General features: G+C 37.9%; 1 protein-coding gene across 1 annotated transcript; it reads right to left on the bottom strand.

The window, feature by feature from the left end:
• Positions 1 to 203: 203 nt before the first annotated feature.
• LOC309390740 (adapter SH3BGRL-like) lies at positions 204 to 22,663 on the bottom strand. Its single transcript, XM_081950400.1, has 8 exons — positions 22,506 to 22,663; positions 12,794 to 12,979; positions 11,688 to 11,768; positions 10,037 to 10,111; positions 8,346 to 8,456; positions 5,635 to 5,664; positions 3,979 to 4,116; positions 204 to 2,651 (listed from the first exon to the last, which is right to left on the bottom strand). Exons 1-7 carry the CDS (start codon positions 22,548 to 22,550, stop codon positions 4,018 to 4,020), a joined length of 627 nt encoding a protein of 208 aa, XP_081806526.1. The 5' UTR covers positions 22,551 to 22,663; the 3' UTR covers positions 204 to 2,651; positions 3,979 to 4,017.
• Between the last annotated feature and the right edge of the window lie 486 nt (positions 22,664 to 23,149).

Below are 23,149 nucleotides of genomic sequence, written 5' to 3'. Positions count from 1 at the left end.
GGTGCTATCCTCATCACGTGCTACGAGAATTCCAGAATTCTGTGGTTGGGAATTTCAGGAACTTCATTCCAAACTCTTTGAAGACATGAGGATGATGAAGAATGTTTACGTAAGTATATTTCCTTTGCTCCAGCAACATTCTCAAGGGCATTCTACTATTTTAAAAAAATCCAGAGAGGTTTTAAAAGGCATAGGCACTGCAATAACAAACTATTTTAGTTTATTATACTTTTCAAATGGTTACATTTTAAATTTCCTTGAAGTGTGAATAAATTTAGTGCTTTCCATTGGAAAAGTTCCTTTAATATTTTTCTTTCGCAAATTTTTGACATATGAAATAAACAAAAACAGAGGCAGCTGGATAGAAAAGTTCTTTTTAAGTACACTGAGATTTCTAGCAGCTTTTACATGATACAAAGGGGAGGGGGATAAATAAATAACAGAAGGTGCAATCATTGCAGCTAATGGGCTTGCTAATTAAACCTTCACTCAAAAACAGGCTAATGCACATCCCTCCAGAAAGAGACCAGTTTAGAAGTTGGTTGGTGGGTACATGATGGATTTGATGTTTAATGGGTAAAACCCTAACACTGTGTCTCTAGCAGAATGGAAATCTATAGGTCTCCAAATGTTGATGAACGACTCCAACAGCCCCAGCCAGCATGGCTAATGGCAGCTGCAATTCACCAACATCGGGGCAACCACAGTTCCTGCACCCTCAATGTATATAAGCAGTCCTACAGCAATTTGAATGTTCCTTCACATTTTTTCAACAATTTATTAAGCTAATTATAGTGTGCGCATAGATGTTAGAACAATTGTGCTTATCCAGCTCCTGATGTAAACAGTTCTGATTGCTTTCAACCTAATATTCTTTTGCTAGGGAAATTATTCATTCTGGGTGTGTCCTGATGACTACAATGACTCCCAGTGGCTAAAATAGAAATGACACGTAGAGTTAATTACAGTATGTTGCGGCTCTATTTCTTTTCACTTATTCTCAAGTCAGTAAGCAAAATCAAGGTAAGTAATGCAGCACATGGGCTTGGGAGGACTACCTCTTTACTTTTTTACTGTTTCATTTTCAACTTCCTTCCCCCCCTCCCCTAATCACTCTCAAATTACGAAGGTGTAATTCAAATATAATGACTATATGGGAAAATAATATTTCTAACCCTTTTCTTTCTCATTTCCAATTAACCTTTACCCAAAGGAGCACCCCAAGCCCTTTGTTATAATGAGTATTAAAGATTTAACTAGTCTTTCCTAATTTCATCCTTACAGAAACTTTGTGAGAAATTCCTAGCCTGAGAGATGGGCTAATCAGGAACTTGAATTTGAGTCTCCCTAATTTAATTCCAATACCATTACCCTGCTGGAGCAAGAGTTTGGCTGATCTTAGAAGGCAAGTTGGGTTAGTCTAGCTAGCACCTGAATAGCTGGCTACATCAGAGTATTTCACAGATAGGCTAGATTGGAAAGTTGAAAAACCATCCCAGAAGAAAACAGTTATTTCCATAACACTATCAAGAAAACTACATATGTTCATCAGGAGACAAGCTCAATTTAAGGTCCCTTTAGCACTATACTAATTAATAGTGTATTACTAAAATTAACAACAGTCTATGGATCTCCAGCATACTTTCTATTTTGATCCTCCCGGCACCTCATCTGATGTGACTAAAGTCACAAAATTGCAAAAATCAAATATTTGATTACTTTTCCTATGCCCCGTCCTTATTGTAATCACATAGTGCTGGGGGAGGAGGGGTTACAATTAATTTCTTTATGGTGATATTACTAGTTTATTTACCAATGGATTTTCCATTAATGTCCATAGCTTCCCACAAAGCATATCAAGGACTGCAAGATAATGGGTTAGACGCTTTTGTTCTCCATCAATTATCTTCAGATATTTCTGACCTTCTATATATAATATGTCATTAACAGAAGGGAAGCCTAATATTCCAGCTTATTCACTTACACTGATACAGTGATTACTATCTTTTGAAAAGGCCTGCCTCTATTAAAAATGGAATTATAATAAGAAAATGTAAGTTAGTGTAAAACTGGCAAAAAAAATGTAGAAGGGGGAAATAGAGATTACACATAATATTTTTTGTAAGGGAAGAAAAAAAATGATTTTTAGCAGTCTAATTTTGTGACTGACATTGACAAATGAATGCTTGTACAAGCACAAGCAGCCATTGGCATGAAATGGTTTATTTCAATTGCTGTAGATTATACGGCTATTTTAGAGATCAGCAAATGGTGGCACATACATTGAAAACATTCTTTGGGGTTTTCCAGTTGAGAACGGCCTGGCCATTCCTGTATGTACCTTTCAGGAAACCAATATGGAGTCTGAACTAATACCTGCTCAGAGGAACCACATATCCTAAAGCCAATTTCATAATGCTTGTTGATCATCAAGATCTGAAACCCCACTGGACTCGAAGGCAGAATAGCAGAAACAATTGTATATATACAACACAACAAAATTTATGTAGAAAGTTCACATTTGGAGCTGCTTAATGTCTCAAATTATATCTGTGCTGATGTCTGGAGTTGCATAGAAAAACAGTAATGTTTTTGTGGAGGGAAAGTGATTGTTGTCTTCACTCTGCAGTGATATTGTCAGTTCCAAGTTCCTATAGTGAAAATACATTCAAAAAGGTTACACAAAACAATATAATATTATTTAGAATTAGTTTGCCTATTTGTTCCTTTGCTCTTTTCAATAGCTGATTCCAGGTTAAGCAACAAAACATGTTTTTGTTAGCAACCTATCTTCAACTGCAAGCCATAGTTTGATGTTGTCAATTCTGACTTTTTAAACTATGATTTGTTAACTTGGTTTATTCTTGTTTCTTTTTGTGCTCTACCTAAGCTTGTTAGCAATCCACAGAGATGCAAAGTTGCAAAAAGGCTGCCCTTCTCAAACAAAACTGAACTGTTTTTTCCCCAAACTCCCAGTTTTCCTTTTCAACAGCATTTTTCTCAATAGTACCCTCAATACTATTTGACAAACAATTGTGATCTGTTTTCATATATACCGTAGCTAAACTGTAACCCTTGATGTAAAAATCACAGTAAGTGGGTTCATACACATTAAGCATCAATCATAGCACCATTTGTGAGCTAAGCATTATGTATGGCTTAGTAATAACTTAATAATAAGTCAAATGCCAAGAAATAGTGCCCATGTGGAAGACCGAAGCAAAGATGGCAAAACATAATAAATGCAGACATGAAAAGCAGACCGTGCCACTGCAGGAATAACTCTAGGAAGGCAATGATGATGATGAAATGCCAAGAAATACCCCTCATTTTTAATTGGGAAATTATTTTTCTTTATATGATTTTATTAGAACAAGAATGGCAATTATTCAGATTTTACAGGTATTTTTGTTTACTTTTTCAATTAAGAAAATTGTGGTAATTAGGGTATCACAGAAACATAAATCAGTTGCTAGCAGCATATTTATGATTTGAGCCCTGGTAACAGGCTCAAACAATAGTTAGAACACAGTTTTTCAGGCAAACTCTGTCCACAGCCTGGAGTTTGATTCTGATGGGGCTGAAGGTTAACTCAGCCTTCCAGCCTTCTGAGGTCGGTAAAATGTGGGCCCAGATTGTTGGGGGCAGTATAACCACCCAGAGAATGTTGTAAAGCACTATGAGATGGTATATAAGTCTAAGTGCTATTGCTATATTTACGTGAAACATCATCATCATTGTAATTTATCTATCCCATAATCCATTGTGGGGTAGAGTTTGGGCAACTAAATGGAGCTAGCAGATTGTTTTAATGGCCGGATGCCCTTCCGGTCGCCAATGCGGAGCTTTGTTCAGCAGATATATTCTCAGTGTGCCCAGAGAGAGAAATATCTGCCTCTACCTAGGATCGAGCTCACAGCCTCCTGATTGTGGGGCAAAAGCTCCACCCCGAGGCCACCACACCACTCTGCTATTTACCTGAAACATCTGCTGAAGAAAAAGTATCAAACAAATGTACTAAGATTCCTCTTCTTCTTCCTCTTCTTCTTCTTCCTCTTCTTCTTTTACTTCTTCTTCCATTTTCCCCTCTTCTTCTTCCTCTGCTGCTTCTACTTCCTTTTGTTACACAATATAATGGAAGAATAGTCAAACAATGGAGCTAAAAGAAACATCTGTTATGTCAAAGGTGCATATTTTCTCTTGGAACAAAAGAAGAGACTTATGATACAATGCAAAGTTCATATTGATTTAAAAGCAATCAGGTCCAGTACTCTTGACATGCCACTGTTAAATTGGCCTCTAATACTGACATAAATTGTGAGTAAGAAGGAATTCCTTCATTTGAATATAGCATATATCATATGCAATTATAATGTATTGCCAGCAAATTTCATTTTGTTAAATAAAAATGGAACCTTTAAGAAAAATGCTGGTGCATTTTTATGAATATTGTTTCTTTACATAAACACATACCATATTTTTCGGAGTATAAGATGCGCCTTTTTCCTTCAAAAAAGAGGCTGAAAATCTGGGCGCTTCTTATACACTGAATACAGCATTTTTTGCCCCCCGAAACCCCACCCCTTCACCAAAATGGCCGTGCATAGCCTTTAGGAGGCTTCCAGAGTGTTCCTGGGGGCTGGGGAGGGCAGAAATGAGTGAAAAATGGGCCATTTTTTACTTGTTTTTTGGGGGGGCACCCCATAGGAGCACTCTACAAGCCTTCTAAAGGCTATTCATGCCCTTTGGGGAGGGGAAAACGGGCCCATTTTTGCTAAAAACAGGCTGCTTTTGGGAGATCTGCAGAGTGCAAAAAATTTTTTTAAATTTGCCTCTTCAAAATCTTGGTGTGTCTTATACTCTGGTGCATCTTATACTCCGAAAAATACTGTAATTAATCGATCCTACTGATTAAATGAGAACACAGAGATTTTTTCTTAGTACAAAAAGTCAACATACTTAATTTTTGTCAGTAGTCTATACACATTTATGCATACACTTAAGTACAAAGAGTTGTTTAGAATAACTCCTTTGACTTTCATGCCTTACTATTAAACTAGGCAATCATAAGAAATCTTATCAGCATACAGTTATACTGATTATATTGGGAGAATGCCTCTAGAACACATAAGAGCAAGTGATCTACATATATTATCTACACAGACATGAGTTGGGTGGCTATATAAATTTGTTAATAAATAAATATAATACAATAGTTGTATAAAAATAAGTTAAAATAGTTGTATAAAATACAACTTCAATTGAAACAGTAACTTCAGCTTAAGATTGGTTCCCTAATCAACCACACATATTCACTACCTTCTGAACTCCTTACCTCTGGCCAGGAGAGGCTACTGTGTTTGTGCACATGCTTAAGTTCAACATGCTAATTAAAGTTAGTTCATAATTTAAAAGCAAATAATTTCATTAGGACAGGATTGGAGAATGAATTATTTGTGGTGAAGGATGGTGAGATTTTGAATGCAAATGTTGCTTGTTAGATTTCAATCCTTATATTCCCAAAGTTAATTTGGAAGAAAAATAGCTGTCATGGTTTATTTTAAATATGTTTAAAAGCAATGAACACAGAGGGAAAATGCATGTGAAATAAGGCATTCAAATTTGTTACTGTACTTCTGTTGCTGGTTGCTCTTCATCGTGTTCCTGAAACAGACCATGAAAGACTATTTTTAAAAAGAGATTTAAAAAGAAAGGCAAAAAATGACAACAGTACCGTGGAGATACATATGTTATTCTTATTACCACAGTGAAAACTATCAGCAATGCCTGTATTAATTGACTCTCCAATTGCATAGCATAGGATTTGTTGCTGGCTACAGAATTCAGCATTTGATGAACATCAGATTTCTTTAAAAAAAGTTCCTTGAAAAGACTTGGTTTGAAAATCAACCATCTATTGGAGAAGAAATCAGAAGGTATGCGGCAGGTCCTTATTCTTCTCCACTTCTTGTTAAAAGACACTGATATACTGTATGAATGAAGTTTCAATATTTGTTCCCTCTGCGTGTAGAGGGCACAAAATGTGGCTTATCTAGGCAGAGTTTTGGTTAATCCTGTGCCAAATATTGTAAATCTTAGCCATCTCTCTCTTCTTGTTTTGTTCTGCTTCTAAGCTTCCCCATTACTATTTCTGGGGAAGGAGATCAAGAGCCATAGGTCTTCTGTTGCTTACTTGTTTACCCAGATTTCTATAAAGATTTAAATAGGTTGGGTTGATGGGGGACTAACAGGTAGAAGAGGCAAGAGGAACAGCAACAGTATTGGTATTTGCCGTGTAACTCTGCCAAGCCAATTGTTGACAACAATCTTGCTAACTGTCATGTGTTGTGGCCCAGCAGGAGCCATTGGAGCTGCCACCAGACTCCGACAGCGAGGGTCCCTATGAGTCGGCTCTGGAGGATGTGGAGGACCCTGGACAGGGTTCTGACTCCGAGCAGGGATCAGAGAGGCTGGTTGGCCACCAGGAGGCGCCTGAGGCATGGAGCAGTGGTGAAAGCCAAAGGGAGGGTGCTCCTGATGTCATGCCTTGGAGCAGTGGGGAGGAGACAAGGGACAGTGAGTCAGACATCAGCAGTGAGTTGTTAGATGCTCATTAATAGCGTGCTAACAGGCGTCAGGAGCAATTGCACAGTTACAGGAGGTAATTGCTCTCAGCTGCTGATAATTAGACTCCTCTCCAGACTATAAAAGGACTGCTTATGCACACGCCTTTTTGCAGAAGTCAATGCATGAACTAATGTGGGAGAACAGTCTTGTGAGCGTGGCAGGCTGGATTGCTGCCAGTGCTATCAGTGCAGAGTTGTTATGAAGGCTTATTTGTATTGGATCGCTGCCAAGGACCTGTCTGTAAATAAAACCGGTACCTTATCTGTGGCTCGGAGTGTGTGTGGGTTGGTGGGGGGGGGGTCAGAACAGTCATGTAATGCTTAGAGTTAAACAGGAATAAATTTAAAGATAAGGAAATAAGAAACATTTCTGTATTTTTTTTAAAAAGCTGTGCCTGCAGCAATGCTGGAACACTATTGTTTTTGTTGCAACATGCTCCTTGCACAGCAACCAATTTCAAATTGGAACTGCAATAAAGGGGCTTATTTTTGTTCCTTTAGAAGGAATGATTATTTATCAGCCCTTATCAGTCATTTGCCTGGAGATAGGAGACTTTGAATTATGTAAAGAATGGGACTGTGCATGGTAAGGTACAGTTTCCTATTGTATCTCCCAACTGCATGCATTGAAGTCATGAAGAGCAAAGTCCCCCAAAATACTTGATTTTTTGGAGAATCCTGAAGGAAACTCCATCACAACTATGGGTGAAGCAGATTTCTTTTTAACAATTTTATATCTGTTTTAGGGTTTAAACTTCAAAATTGCAGGACATTGTACTTCTTCTTTTTAAGAAATATATTCAAAGTGTATTCCAAGGGTCACAAAAATGTGAATTTGGTGCACAAAAAAACTTGGAGCTGCCTCAAATGATTATGCATTCTGGTGAATCCAAACAAGGCTGTCTAACTGTGCTTGGTTGAAATGAAAATTGGGCAAAAGGAGATGTATTAGCTCTGGCTGGGCTCTTAGTCAAGGTAAGCCTCAACTTACAATTGTTTATTTAGCAATTGTTCAAAGTTAAAACGGTACTGAAAAAGTGACTTAAAACTGGTCCTCACACTTATGACTATTGCAGCATCCTCATCATCACGTGATCAAAATTTGGGTGCTTGGCAATTAGCATGCATTTACAAAAGTTGCAGCATCCATGGATCATGTAATCACCATTTGTGACTTTCTCACCAGGTTTCCAACAAGTAAAGTCAATGGAGGAAGCCAGGTTCACTTAACAACTGCATGATTCACTTAACAATGGCAGTGATTCATTTAATAACCATGGCAGAAATGGTTGTAAAATTGAGTGTCACTAATTAACAACTGCCTTGCTTAGCAACAAAAATTCTGGTCCCAATTGTGGTTGCAAGCTGAAGACTACCTCTGTAATAGCTTACGCAGTCAAGTAACACCATCCCTGCAGAACAGACAGGTATCAGAAGATTTAGTGGAAATGCAACATTTAGAAAATATTTCTTTAAAAGAAAGGGGAGCTGAACCACCAAAATCATTTTCTGGTGCATGAATATATGATTTCTGGTGGGAGGGGAGGGCAATAGTAGGGAGAGAAAGTGGAAGAGGACAGACTGAATTCTGAAGCAGCCATCTTGCTGCAGGTCACAGCAATTTATAAATATTCAAAGGCTCCTTCTTGCACAAAATGTAGAGGAATAAAATTGAATGAGAAAAGTTTTGAATAAAACTAGCAAGAGAAAGAAACTAACCTGTGCTTCAGTAGTCTCAGCCTGAGCTTCACCCTCAGTCTCAGGCGTGGCCTCAACCTCATCTTCTGCTTGTATCTCATTTTCTTCAGTAACTGAACATTTTTCAGTCTCCTGGCAACAACATGAGTAATATTAGAAACTTAGAGAAAAAAGATTAAATAAGCAATTTGAATGAATTTCCCAATTCTTACATCTAATAAGCCTTATGGAACTAGAATCACATGACTCGTTGTGATGGAATCACATGACTCATTATGATTATTTAAAATAATCTGATTTGGTCACTTGAATTTTTAAAGGCATAATTGAGTAATATCTGCCTCTATGTTCTGAGCTGGCATACTCTTTCATGTTACATTGGTTAGACACAGACATTCATAGATTAATATGGCTATTTTTGTGATTCAGTTAAGCATGCTCTTTCAAGTTTAAAATGGTTAGGACTGCAAACTCATATTTTTCTGTTCACATAATGGGAGCACATTATATTTGAAGCAGCATTCTGACTCATCCTGGAGAGCTGTCAGGCTCAAACAGAAGTCTTATTCATGTCTTACTAATGAGTAGGCCACACAGATATATTGGCAAATCTGGGAGCACGCTTTCCACCCACCCTTGATATTGCACTCATGAGCTAGCTGTGTCTTCTGACTTCCCAGACTTAACATGAAAGCCTGAGAATGAAATTGCAATTGTGATTTGGATCTTTACTGGTCTGGCATCTGGCCTCCTTAGAACTGCTCATAAGTACATCTGTATGTACGCAATGAGCTTTTGCACTAAAGACAAATTCCTTCTGTGCCTGATTACATTTGGCCAATAAAGTACTCTGTTCTTATTCAAAGTTCTGTGTTTAAACTGAGAAGATTAGAACGCCACTCGTTCTGCAATATGCATAAGCATCTGTTGTGGCCCAGCAGGATCCGGTTGAGCTGCTGATGGACTCAGATAGTGAGGAACAATATGAGTCTGTCCTGGATGATGTGGAGGACCCTGGGCAGGGTTTAGACTCAGAGCAGGGACCAGAGAGGCTGGTTGGCCACCAGGAGGTGCCGGAGGCATGGAGCAGTGGGGAGGATCAAAGGCAGTTTGTCCCTGATGCTAGATTGAGAAGGGCTGAGAAATGGAAGCAGCAACTCCGTAGGCAGACTCACAGATGATGATTAAACACAGGTGGTTGTGGATTGGCCCCTCCCAAGAGAGATTATAGGTGAGGCATTGGGAGGGGACATTTGCAGGAAACAATGGTTTGAATTAGTAGCTAAGAAAATCTATCTGTGGATTCTAACCGTGTCTGCTCGTTTGGACTATCTGCATTGCTTCATTTGAATTATCTGGGTTGCTCTATTGAACGTGAGTTGTCTGGGCCCTCAGCCAAAGGATTCGTTATCTCAGTAATTAAACAGTGGCAAACAGCCAAGCCTGTGTTCTGGTTTATTCACAGGCGTGGAGAGGGGGGGGTCAGAACAAGCATCCTATATACCCCTGGATGCAAGTAGAATTTCACTGGCAACCAGGTGTTTTTCACATCTTTGCGACCATAATAGCCTTTATAAATAACAGGCAGATAAAACCTATTACTTAAGAATTCTGTTTTTTTTTTTCTTTGAAACTAAATTCAACACAGACATGCATGCATACACACATAGGTTTAAATATTTTTTTGCTATAGAAAAGAAAAAAAATGTTGCCTCTGCAATTTTGTTCTCTTCTCCAGAAATATCCCCATTTGGCACAGTCAGTACCTCCTCTGTAATCCTCCCTTCCTGTGCAAAAGGATACAAACAATATATATGAAATCTTCTTGAAACTAGGTACAAGTAAGTCAGCCAGGCAGTTTTGTGGCCTGAATCCACTGCAGTGATAGATAGACTCAGCATATATAGTTGCATTCTTATGCCTTAAAAATGCAGCAAAAACCAGAGCAATTACTGGCTCTCTAACTTTTGCTCTTTGTTACCTGACTTTCTGGAATACACAACATCAAAACAAATAGAAGGCATAGGATAACTTAGAGAAAACACTGAAGCATTATCTCATCCTTGATTGATAGATAATGCACTTCTTTGGTTATGATAATCCTTATATAGACTTCAATGGACCGAATGAGGATATTGCCTCAGGCAACAGATGCTAAAGACAGAGAGTGACTGGATTCATACTTACACCTAAGGTATGAATGATGGTTTGCAAATAGCAATGATTAAGTTTATACACCACTCTGATCCAAACCCAAGCAAGCTATGTTATTATTTAGTGTAATATGTGAATTTAGCCAGGAATCCAAGGATGGCATTTTGGGGGGAGGCAGGTTGTAGTCAAGACCAGTTGCTCATTTTTTGAAAGATAGAACTGTTTAGTAGTGTATGATGCAGGCTCCCCTTAAATTAAACTATTCTCAGTAGACAATCTGCCCTATGAGATGTAAAGTATTTTAACGGTTTCTACAGAATGTACATTTCTATAATGTCGTCATCATTTACTAGTATCCCTGCTAGTAAAACATCTTGAGTAGGCATATCATTTTTTAAAACAATGCAATATTACAATACTGTATCTCTACTTTTGACTACTCAGAGAAATTACAAATGCAGATTAGGTAGAAATGCTATACTCATTAGATAGAATTAAGAAGGAATGTAAATGAGCATTAATCAAACTAAATACTGATGCCAGAAATAAGTTTTGGGAGGCAAGCTGCATGAAAAACTCTTTCAAATGTAAGAGAATTGTTTGTCCTACATAGAACTTAAATTTTTATTATAACTACATTGGTATTTATTCACAAATGACATATTTCTTTTCAATGATAAAGATTTTAAGTTGTTTTTTAGGATTCCTGCTCTGTTTGATTTAAAAGAAAAGTAATATTCTTTTCCCTTTATTATCCCCTTAGTATGACATAGAAGTGTAGAATTGCATCTACTATATATGCATTAATCTGCCCTTAAGAAAAGATTCTGACTGGCAGAAGTGAGAGTCTATCCTTGAAGGACATGTAGCTGTCCTATATAAGCAATTTTCAAATTACATTAATTTGGTTTTTCATAAATTTCTTGATATTTTTCTAGCTTCTTGATCTTAGTTTATACTCTCAGATAACTGTTGATTATTCAGTTTAGGGTTTAATAATATCTGAAGGGCCTATAAGTTGCCTGCCCTTGTCTCATGCATACATTTTAAAAGAGACAGAGCTGGGAGATGTAGGGCTTACTGGACTATGCAGTGGAACTAAATGGCTTCCAGCTATCTGAAACTGCAGCTTCATTTTTTTTGAAAACAGCATAGCAATTTTACAAGACAAATCAAAAGAAAAATAAGATCCATAAGATAAATTCATACCATTGAGCCTAGTGGAGGAGCAAGGCCTAGGAATGAATAAATATAATTTTCTTCTTTTGCATAGAAAAATGAATCAAAATCCTAAAAAGGAAACAAAAGCACATAAACATGATCTTAGCTTTTCAAATTAAGGCAATCTAATCTTCTTCTTCTTGTGCCATAGCCGTCATCGGATGTTGGCGATCATATTGGTGATCTTATTTTTTATTTTTTATTGTTTAAATTAGACAGATAACACACACACAAAACGCTCTTCAATACATCTTCCAGCTAGCATGTCAATTGGTTACAATTAAATTCCATGCATTACTACAATCATTCTTTATACTTCATTCAAATTGAGTTGTGCATTTTAAATCAAAGAGTGTACCAACATTCTCCTTTAACTGCATTTGTTTGAAAGTGCTTTTATCCAGAATCATTCGTATTTATATTATCCAATAAATAAACATTTTAACACTGACAACAATCTGTAAGAGCTACCACATTCTACTTATTTATCTCCCAGGATTCTTATTTCTTTCCTCCATCCACCTATACCATTTATCCCATATCTGATAAAATTCTGATTCTTCTTTTCCCTGGATTTCTTTAGTTAGCTTGTCCATTTCAGCACAATCCATGGTGATCTTATTTTTATCAACAGCTACATGAAAAAGTGCGGCTGAGTTTTGACCAAACCAGTCCCTTGGATTTTGAAGCCATGATGTTCTTCTTCTGCCTGGACCTTGTTTGCCTTCACTTTTTCCCTGAAGGAATTAGTGAAATATGCTGTATTTTTCCAGGTGTCGCATCACATTCCCCAAATATTCTAATATTTGTTTCTTTATGGTTTTGATGATTTCCCTTGGCTTTCCCTCGGAAAGCAATCTAATACCGCAAAGAAAAATAACTATGAAACAGGATTGTGGAATGTCACTTGTTTAACTATCCATCTGACTGATATATTAGCACAGACTTTCACTGCTAGCATTCTCCCGCATTGTAGTAGTGATGGACCTAAATTAATTTAAATCAACCAATCTCTTTTTCACAAACTTTAGGAAGCAAGTACATGCATTTCTTAAACACATTACCCTTTAACCACATTAAACTGTTTCTCTTACCCCACAATACTGTTCCTCATTGAATATCTGGGGAGGGAGAGGAATCCCATTTTGTGGCTTCTTTTCACCTGGAACATTTTCTCTCATCCATTTCCGATTGTCTTCATCACAGGCTATGTCCATTTCCTTAAAGTCAATTTTGTTGGCCTCTAAAAAGCCTACTACTTCTTGCTGTTTCTTTTTAATCTTGTCAATTAAGAGAGAGAAAATGAATTGATTATTTCACATTTCAATTTAATGGAGGCATAACAACACAATACTTTATTCAAATTACAGCTGCAGTTGAATATTTAAATGGGAAACTCAAAAAGAAAGACTACTTTTGCTGAGGACAGAGCAGATGCTAATGTGAGAGAGTAAGAGTGACTATTAATAATGGATGATTCTTTTGCAAAGCAAGCACACTTATATATAATTAAGTCTTACTGATTTCAACTTACTGCCAATTTGTGTTTAGAATTGTACTATTACATTGTAAGTCCAAAGCAGGTAGCTTCACTAGCCAATGTTGGCTGATCTCAGAAAAACTAAGCAAGATTAGTCATGACTAGTTCTTGTAAAAGAGGTTGCCAGGATGAAGATAAATTCTGACTGAATCCTGGCTAAGCTGATATTTTTATACTGATGGCTTATTTTCCCAATGATCTCCAACAGGGAATTTGCCTTTCAAAGTAGAGTAAGTACACATTGGGTCAATGCTTTAATTGGCTTCCCACAATAATTTGGAACTCAAGATCTAAATTATCCATGAAATAACAAAAAAGAAGATCTTAAATTTAAGTATTTTAATCTCTAATCATTAAGATATTTGTATGTAGTCATAGCCCGGCATAAAATGAGCATGGATTTTTTTTTGTTTATACTATACCACCAAATAGCAAAGACTAACTGAAGATTGCTATCATTGGACAACAAGCTCTAAATGGGAAGGAAGCAACAGCCAATATCTTTACTGTTACACAAAGAAAATAGAGGAATAGAGAGATGCATCGGTGGATGTGACCAAGATAAGGATGGCAGTTGATAAGATGAACTGCTAGCAAGGATACAAATCAGATGTCTCGTCTCTTTCCCAACCCAGCCCCCATAAGTAGCTTTTTGTTCTTGTATGACATCAACTGTCCTATACTACCTTCAGGTGTGAAAGGGAATTCTTCCCCTTTGCCAAGCACTGAAATAAAGTTCAGCTTTTAGTCCAGATGGTTTCTAGGATTACTAGAATATAGGAGGTTTAATTGCAGGCTATGTCTTGCAAATAGAACTACTTGATTATATGAGATAGGCAATTTATCTTACAATATTGGTAAGTGAAAAGAACAGAGAAAATGTCTATCTACATTGTTGTTCCTGTGGAAGACAAGGTCGTGCATTCTTGGAATGCATATATGTAATACTCCTGTCACAGAATAATTTGTGAGCATAACAGTAACAGAGTTGTTTTTAGAAACCCTGGTTAGCATCCACTTAGCAATGTCCATTTATAAGGAATTGGAGGAATGTCTCACATTTACAGGGCTTGACGTGGTTTAGTTTGACAAGAACTTTATCTGATGACTTCCAAGAGCAGAGCACACAACAGGAATGAGGATCACTGGGCATCCATCATAGCCTGAACTTTTGCAAGTGTTCCACTTTTACCCCAGAGATAAAGCAGTAGCCTCTATTTGTTTGGTGCTGTCTCCTTCAATGCTTTTGTATATTTAGACTCAATGGGAGTAAGCAACTAAATCTGAATAAGGAAGAGATGAATCTCCTGAGAAAGGGAGATTGATTAAAAGTACCTTTCTCCTGTTCTCTAACCCCAAATCTTGCACTGATACTGTATGCAAGCAGTGTTGAAGTAGCAACTGGAAATGATAAATAGCAATGAATAAATAAATCACCAGAAAGGAAATAAAATGACACTAGCCTATGAACAAACTCCATATGAAAATGTCCGGGTAAATGAAAACTATTAATATATCTGCAGCATTGCATTTGTAGCAAAGGTGGGTCGCTCTCGGTGTTGCCCGGATCTGGGGAATCAGTAGTAGCAGCATCGGGAGGCTCTGCCTACCTGTCTGGACGCTTCTGCGCATGCGCAGAAGCATCGTGAGAGAGCGCCCGAACCAGTATTAAAAAAAATTGGCAACCCACCACTGATTTGTAGTGCAAACTTATCAATATCTACTTAAAACTTAATCCTAATAAATTCAGTGTGTCATACTTCCAAGCATTTACAAATAGAAACATATGCATTTAACCACAAGACAACGTTCAAATCCAGCCCTTAATCTTATTCAAGCCTTCTACAAATTTCTTATGACTTCCTTTTTAAAATCTAGTTCAGAAACTATCAGGCAGATTTTAAATCAGACCAAAATGCTAAGAGTACATCCAGTGGAAAAAAAATCAACAAACCCAAATCTTAATTAAGTAGCTTTTATTTGTTGCAAATTAATTTGAAGCCTCACCACAGAGATTTAGCAGTACTGAAATCAAGGTCTCTAGTGGGATGGATGAGCTTATTGGATGAAAGATTGGAAGTCTTAAATTTCCTTTTCCCTTGGCACCCATTCCCCAATTCCTGGGCTCCACATCCTGTATTACTTTCTTTTAATTTCAAAGGACAAAAAAGAATCAGGGAAAGAAACAAAAGAAATTCTGTTAGGCTATCTTGTAGATTTGTGGTCTTGAGGAGTGTGTGTGACTATAGAAATTAGCCCTTCCTTTTCTTCTTCTTAAAACTGAATTAAAGAGAAAAGCAAAAAAGTGTACACATTTCACTGTAGATTAAGTAGTTGTAAATAAAGCAAAGGAGTTAACAATGAAGAGACATTCAAAATACAATAGTATTTGAAAACAGTTACCAACAGAAAAAATCTATTAAACGATAAAAGCTTCTGAATGGATTATAAGATCTGGTTTTCCTGTTATTATAGAAACAATGTCAATGTAAGGAGGGCCAATTTGCACAAATTGTCAAAAAGATAGCCCTTGTATAAAAGAGAATAATTACCTCTATTACCGCCTCAATATTTATAGCTGAACATTTTTACCTATTCATTCAAAAGCTCAACAAGTTTTATTTATTCATTCCTGAAACTTTCCTTATTTTAGTTCTTCTTAGATTTCTTTCCAAAGCCTTGAAGATTCCAGTCAGTTAATCCTGAGGCTGCTGAAGTGGAAGGTCTCTGTTTACCTTCTCAGCCTCTGTTCCCAATTTCTGCCTTTCAAATGGTTTTATTCCTTAACAGTAAGAAAGTGTTGCAGAAAATGACAGGCTTTAGACTTCTCAGGATACAGGAAAAGTTTATTTGGCAGCCAGGTTCAGAAATGTTAGCCCATGGCTAACATTGCAAATTCTGAACAATCTTTATTATTGATGCACGCATTCTTATACATTCTCAAAGACAATGTAACACGGAAACACTTTACTCATTTCTTATTGGTTACCTTGAGGAAAAAGTCTTATAAGGAGATGGGGGTCTTACTTCTCCTTTTGTTACAGGTATGGACTACGTGCCATTAACAAACTTTAATTGAACTTTGTGGTTTTGGACTTTTGACATAGGGACATTTGCTGGAACATGTTGTGGTTGAAGGCTGATGACATTTCCCTGTCCCTTTAAGCAAGATTCTAACTGTTCCTTTTATGCCACGTCTCCATTCTTATATTTTAATCCATATTTTATTCTACTTTAAAAGCAGGTTGGTTAAATTGACTTTGCGTATAACTCCAAACATACTATTGTCCTTCCTGTGGTAAGAGATTCCATGCTTGAGATGAGTGAATGTTGACTGAAACTCAGACACGTCTGGTTGCCAGTGATGGTTTTGAGCTTGTTGGCCCATTTATCGAAAGATCATGTCCCTGAACCAAGTACCTTTCCACTCAAAAGGCCGAGAGCAGGCAAAAAGTCTGAAATGTATTTTTAAAAACAAACAATGCAGTAGAAACTGCAAACAAAAGCCAAAAAAGACAGCACAGTTCTTTATGTTAGCTGTTCTTCAGGGCAGTTTGTGTGTATGAGGTGAGGGTGATGTTGATTTGAGATACAATGTCAGCCCTACACTTTGAATTTGCAGTGGTCTGGCAGCCCATGAGTGGTGAATGGGTGGAAATGTTAGGACAGACAGAAAGATTGGGAGGATGGTACAAATAAAAGCTGTAGGTGTGAAGAAAAATAGCAAGAATAATCAAAGGGAATGGCTATTTCTTAACAACACTTTTCAGAGGAGGAGTCAGTAAGCATAAGGAGGAGCATTCCTTGATCAGTTAAGCTTACAGTTTACTATAGTTTGTCTGCCATAGTATAGGAAAGAACATTGTGTATCTATGTGTGTGCAAGCAAGCGTGCATGTTGGGAATACCTGTGCAGCAAATCAGATTTTTGGCCTACCGTGTTTCCCCAGCCTCACGATGCATGGCCCAGCTCTCATTACGGAGCCAAGCCGCCGCCGCCATCCCAGCCTGGCTTTTTCTGTGGCTTCCAAGCCGAGTCGTTCAGCAGTGGCCGCTCTGGGTGCACGTTCTATGGTTGTACGCTGGCCCACAACCATAGAGCGTGCACCCAGAGTGGCCACTGCCAAAAGCATCTAGAATTAAGTTTTGTACCAGCAGGACCATTGATACTGTTACTTTCCTATCTTTTAATAGATTTGTTTTTGGAATGTAAATATACAATGTGATTTATGGTAATTATAACACGGCTTTAATTGTAGCTCTGCAGGCAAATTACTCTTTTTTTTACTTTTTGAATTATGTGCTCAGATTCAAAAATAACCAGTTTTATGTTTTACCTTGGTCTGAAGGAATCTAGTGTTTTTCTAACAAAAACAACCTTATAGCATTAAATTCCTATTGAGTAACAATCAAAATAAAGTTAAACCTCAGATTGGAAATAAGGTGAATTGAGAACTTTAAGCAAAATAGAGTTTAACAGGACAATGGAACCTGATAAGTCATTTGGTTCAACTGTTAAATTGAAACTACAGTACACATCATAGAAACTACAGCTTTAGAAAGAGAAGGGACCTCTAAAGAAACACTGGCAAAGCACATGGTTTTCTGATTTCTTTCAGACTGCTGTAAAATAAGATATTCTCTGACCAACAAACAAAAATGTTGAGAAATGTTAATATTTTGGTGGAAAAGACACAATACTTGTACCCGTACTAGAATTCTATTTCTTGCTTCATTTATATGTGCAAGCTACATATTCCTGTTTTAACTCCTTGAACAGCAAAGATCACTAACAAGCAAGTACTCAAGCACATAACACCAGAATTGTCACTAGAAGGCAAAATCACAAAACTGCACCTCAGTTATTTTGGCGATGTCAAGTGGGGCAATTCACTGGAGAAAACAATTATATTTGAAAGAGTTAGCAGTAAAAGAACACCAGGTTGTCAAAGACCACAGTGGCTGAACACTATCAAAGCTTACAACAGCCAGAGCATAGATAAACTCAAAGAAATAAGAGCAAGACTGGAAGATGTGGAGATGCCTGGCCCATGGAATTAACAAGAGTTGGACTCTACTGAATAAATAACATTATAATCATGATTGTGTTCTAAAATGTTTTATTCTTAATTTCTTTTGTTGGAATTATTTTTAGGTTCATTATCTGTATTTCACAGATGAAAGCATTGTGGCCATAGGATTTCTACATCAGTTTCTATGTTAGTAAAAAAAATGTATCTGCAAATGTCTTTAAACCACAGTGCAAAAACCCCAGGTCTATAGCCATTTTGATCCAGAGCTCTTAGAAGTGACAATTCTTCCATTTTTGTGCATTTTTTATATTCTCTCTCCTATAAAAATGGTGAGGGAGGGAATCTTATTTTAATCCTATCATTCCTTTTCAAGTTAAGAAAAACTAATTTCTCAGCATTTTTATATTCCCTCCTAATGTTGCTGTCACTTCTTACTGCTACATCTGTCACTACCACTGGTCCTTGTCCATTACCACAATGTTTGGTTGCCAGTATGTGTCTGTCCATCTGGATCTGGAAGTCCCACAGGATCTTAACCCTCTTATTCTCCACAACATTTTGCATAATCTCCTATCTGGACCTGGGAGAATGTAGCCTTTATACTGTGCAGATGTTCCTGTATGCAATGCTGGCTACTTAGTTGGGCTGTTCAGCATACGTTGCTCCTGTTTGCATCTTACTGCTTGCTGCTTGCGCAGTCTGTACCTTGGACCCTATATAATAGGATAGCAGAGTTGGAAGAGACCTTGGAAGTCTTCTACTCCAGCTCCTTACTCAAGTAGGAAACCCTACCTATACCATTTCAGACATGTTGTCCACTCTTCTTAAAAAACCCCGTGTTGTTCTCACTGATGTGTCCATGAATTAATTGTTCTCTCTCTCAGGAGCTGTTGAGAGAGGGCTGTTCAATTTCGACATAGATGGCCTCTTTGACCCATCTTTCAAACCAGTGGTCCTCTGTGTCCAAAATGTAGACTTTGCTGTCTTCAAAAGATTGGCTTTTGTCTTTGAAATGTAGATGGACTGCTGAATCTAATGATGAATCTTTCTGAAGTGGCTTACCAGTGCCTCTTCCCTGGGGTGAGAGAGAATGACTGACTCAAAGTCATCCAGCCTGACCACATAGATGAGGCAGGACCTAAACTCACGATCTCCTTTACTTTCCAGCCCAGCGGCTTAACTACTACACTAAACTAGCTCTGTTTAAACAAACAAAAAAACCTTTGCCTTCTTTTCCTTTGCTCCAAGGAAAAAGACAACAGATTTATTACCCACACTTAACAATAATTTGTCACCCCTTTTTGTAGTAGCAAGGAGTTCCAAATGCACATGCTTTATTAGATCTTAAATTATATTAAGCAGAAACATGTCAAGCTTTATATATTTGATCCTTTGGCTAGAACCAGAATGCAAAAGAGAGAAATCATTCAGATCTTGAAATACACACACATCACACACTATATAATCTGTCCATTCCCTATCAATATCCCATTTACGTAGCTATCAATCATCTTTCCTACAAACAAAGTATATTCTTTTAAAAATCAAGCATACCTTAGCAAAAAAACTATTAAGAAATTGCCTACAAACATACAGAATATCAGGAGGATATGATCCCAACCAGCCTCACATTCCAGAACTCAACATAACAATGAGGCTGAAAAAGAAGAAGAGGGAGTGTATCTATAGCCCCTTCGCCACTTTCCCATCCTTTTTGCATCCTTACTTCAGTTCTAGGATAATTTGCAGGTGAAAATGAGCAAGCACAGGTGAATGCACATTGAAAGCCCTCTACTCCCAAATGCTTAGAACACAAAAGAGACCCTATGAGATCAAATTTATTAGGCTCAACACCTTACAGGGAAGATGGCTTATAAAGTAACTGAAAATGCCCAAACTTCTCCCCTCCTAGAGCATGCAGAAAATAAATTTGAAAGACAGTCCTTTGTTATTGAAGGAGTCTTTTTATTGCAAACAAGTTTTTCTTATTCTTTTAGAATTGGCTATTTTTTTTTCAATTTTTTTCAATTCAAATGCAAGTTTAATTACAGCAAAGTTGTTCCTTTAGCTACTGTGTGGGAATCATTCAAATTCTATTATCATTTAGCTCAATAGCAATCTGTAGAGCAACTGGGTAGGAGATGAAGAATAGAAACTTAGGAGAAGAGATAGAGAAGTGGAATGGGTTGGGGTGAATGGTTTGCAGACAAGATTTGGGGAGTGCAAGGCTTAAAAATATAATTGGGAAAGATGTTATTTTCCTGCTTGTATACTGAAATGAGCTAACAGGAGAAGACATGCTCAAACAGACTTGAGGACAGAAATAAATAGGCATCCGTGGATAGGCATACTTCATGGTTTACAGGGAGACAAAATCCACCCGCAGTACACCTACGTAGCTAAAACAAACATACAATCCAAAATAAAACTTTACTTTTAAATGAATTTAGAACATTCCCTCCTGATTTATTCTTTCACCTCAAGGACAAAGACTTTAATACACATGCATACACAGAAAAAAAAATCAGAGCTCTTAGTTTTACACACCAATCAATTTCATCTTAGATCTGAGTTTGGCTCCTGTTCAAAGTTACTTGTAAAGAAAGCTTAGCAATTCTGCAATCAACTATACCCATTTTTTTCATTAACTTTATTTTTAAAGGCAAAAAAATCTCAACGTATCCATTGCTCAATTATTACACAGATATGGGGAAAGATCAGAGTTCTCTCTCTTTTGCTTTTGAAAGTATCTTTATTTTGCCATATCTGACTGACTGCTACATCTCTGAACCAGGTCCATTCATTACACAATAGTTTTGTATGCACTTTGCTCAGGCAATTTTTGTCGTCCCGTGCTTGTAGAAACCGCCACTATGGGAATCCTTGCAGAACTCCTGGTACAATGTTCCCCATCCTATCCAACCATGTTTGCTTGGGATGCACACATGAGTTCCAGGGACACATGTACCCTGGAGATAAGCAGTCCTCTATTTTTATCTATGGAACCCACTCACTGCTTCCACACCTTAAGTCTGAAAGGACTTTAGTAAGGCTAGACTAGAGTAAGGGACTTGTCTTCTAACACAGCTGAACAGTTCAGGGATCAGGAAGCAGTTGTCCAGGACCAAGCTCCCCCTCCTCTCTCACACACAGTCCTTTTCCCCCTGTAGTAGTGGTTGCATTTTTGCCCAAAGTCCTTGCTTTCCAGATTCCCTTGGTCACAGCTTTTTGGGCTAGTAAGAGGCTGGGTGCAGTTAAGAATAGCACAAAAGGGACAAGATCCTACTACTCAGGGGGAAAGTGGGTTCCCCTTTACACACTCACCACCACCACCCTTGAGCACACCATGAAATACAGACAACTTTCTCACAGGCTACTGCCATTATTTATTTGGTGGACCTTAGGGTAGAAAAAAAACCCACCCAAACTTCTTTAATCGAGGCTAGCCAACCATTCTTCTCTGGAAGCTTCTTGAGGTTGTCTTCATGAAAGCCAGTAAGCAATGAAATCAGTTTTGTATGACTGCAGCCAGTTTGTTTAGATCTGTCACTGTGACTGATTGCTCAGCCAAGACTGCAATTTGAGCTCATGTGGGAACTGGATATAAAAGGAAACTGCTCATTCCCAGTTCCCACCTTCCCTTTGCCTACTCTTTCACTTCAGCAAACATAATAGTTCTGAAAACAGATACCACCATTAAGATACGGGATATTGAGATAGGAAAGCTTTAAATAACCTTAAAAGAAAGTGGAGATATGTGTACAGCTGTAGAAAGGAACCTTTTAATATGTCCACTGCATATTTCTATTACGAGAAAGTGTTTTCTGCACTAATGTAATCAATAGAGACTGTTATTCTCTTCCAAACATACAATTAGCATACTTTAAGCAGTCCTTACCAAGGTTGTTGAAAATAAAACTAACATGTTGTGCATTTTCCATCTGTATGAAATAAATAATTTGTATTTTCGCTGTGGGCATTAACTTCGGTTGCAACAACGGACGAATAAGGCTGCACTCTAAGCAGGCAGGCAGGCGGGGGGGGAGGGAGGGAGGGAGAGAGAGAGAGAGAGAGAGAAAGAAAGAAAGTAGAGTCGAATAGAGTTGGGGGCACTTTTTTGTCATGGGCTCAGACCGCGGAGCAGCATCACACCTCTTTCTTAAACAGCAAGAAAGCAAGAAACTAGCTTCCGAAGACTTCTGCGGAGAAGCATAAATCACATAGATATTCTTACCGCCGTCGACCCTGAGGACGTTGCCACAAACACTTTAATCACCATTTTGGCAACCAGCGTGGCTGCAGCGTCCAGCGCCCCCCAAAAACCAGAGCGTTAGCGACTCTGCAGCAGTTCGGCAAGCAGAGAGAATCGCCAGGGCATCTCCACTTCTCCTAAGTTCAGCTGGTCCCTCGTCCTTCCCCTACCCGTTCATTGGCTCTCGCGTATTTCCCGAAGAGATGAACCAAGAGACGATTGGTTTGTGACAGCATCTGTTGCGAGGGTCTTCGCTTGCTTGTCACTTTAGATTGACCGGTTGGTAGCCCTTAAAAGGCCAGGGACTTGCAAAGCACCAATCCCTGTAGGCTGCTGGAGCAGGGTGGAGGAGGGGCACCCAAGAGGAGGAGGAGGAGGAATAATAATCTGTTTAAGGATTTGTAATGGTCTTGACAGTTTTTTGTGAAATCAGCTAGGGTATTCAAGGAAAATTCTACATTGGTTTACAAAATAAAAAAAAGGAAAATATGATTTGAAAGCTGAGTTGCTTCAGCATGCATTTTCTACAGGAACCATCCTCAAATCAGCAAGCTTCATTTGATATTGAAATTAACAGAAAACCTCCTCAAGCAGGAACATCAATTTTGCACATACAAAATTAGGAC

The sequence above is a fragment of the Natrix helvetica genome, assembly GCF_964273705.1.
Source record: "Natrix helvetica genome assembly, chromosome: 4".
In the NCBI taxonomy this organism is placed as follows: domain Eukaryota; kingdom Metazoa; phylum Chordata; class Lepidosauria; order Squamata; family Natricidae; genus Natrix; species Natrix helvetica.
This window is presented reverse-complemented; position numbering and strand designations above follow the sequence as displayed.

Coding starts and splice junctions, on each gene's coding strand:
- LOC309390740 (XM_081950400.1), bottom strand. CDS start 22,550: ATGGTGATTAAAGTGTTTGTGGCAACGTCCTCAGGGTCGACGGCG. Junction 12,980..22,505: donor CGTCCTCAGGGTCGACGGCG/GTAAGAATATCT, acceptor TTAATTGACAAG/ATTAAAAAGAAACAGCAAGA. Junction 5,665..8,345: donor CTGAGACTACTGAAGCACAG/GTTAGTTTCTTT, acceptor GGTCTGTTTCAG/GAACACGATGAAGAGCAACC.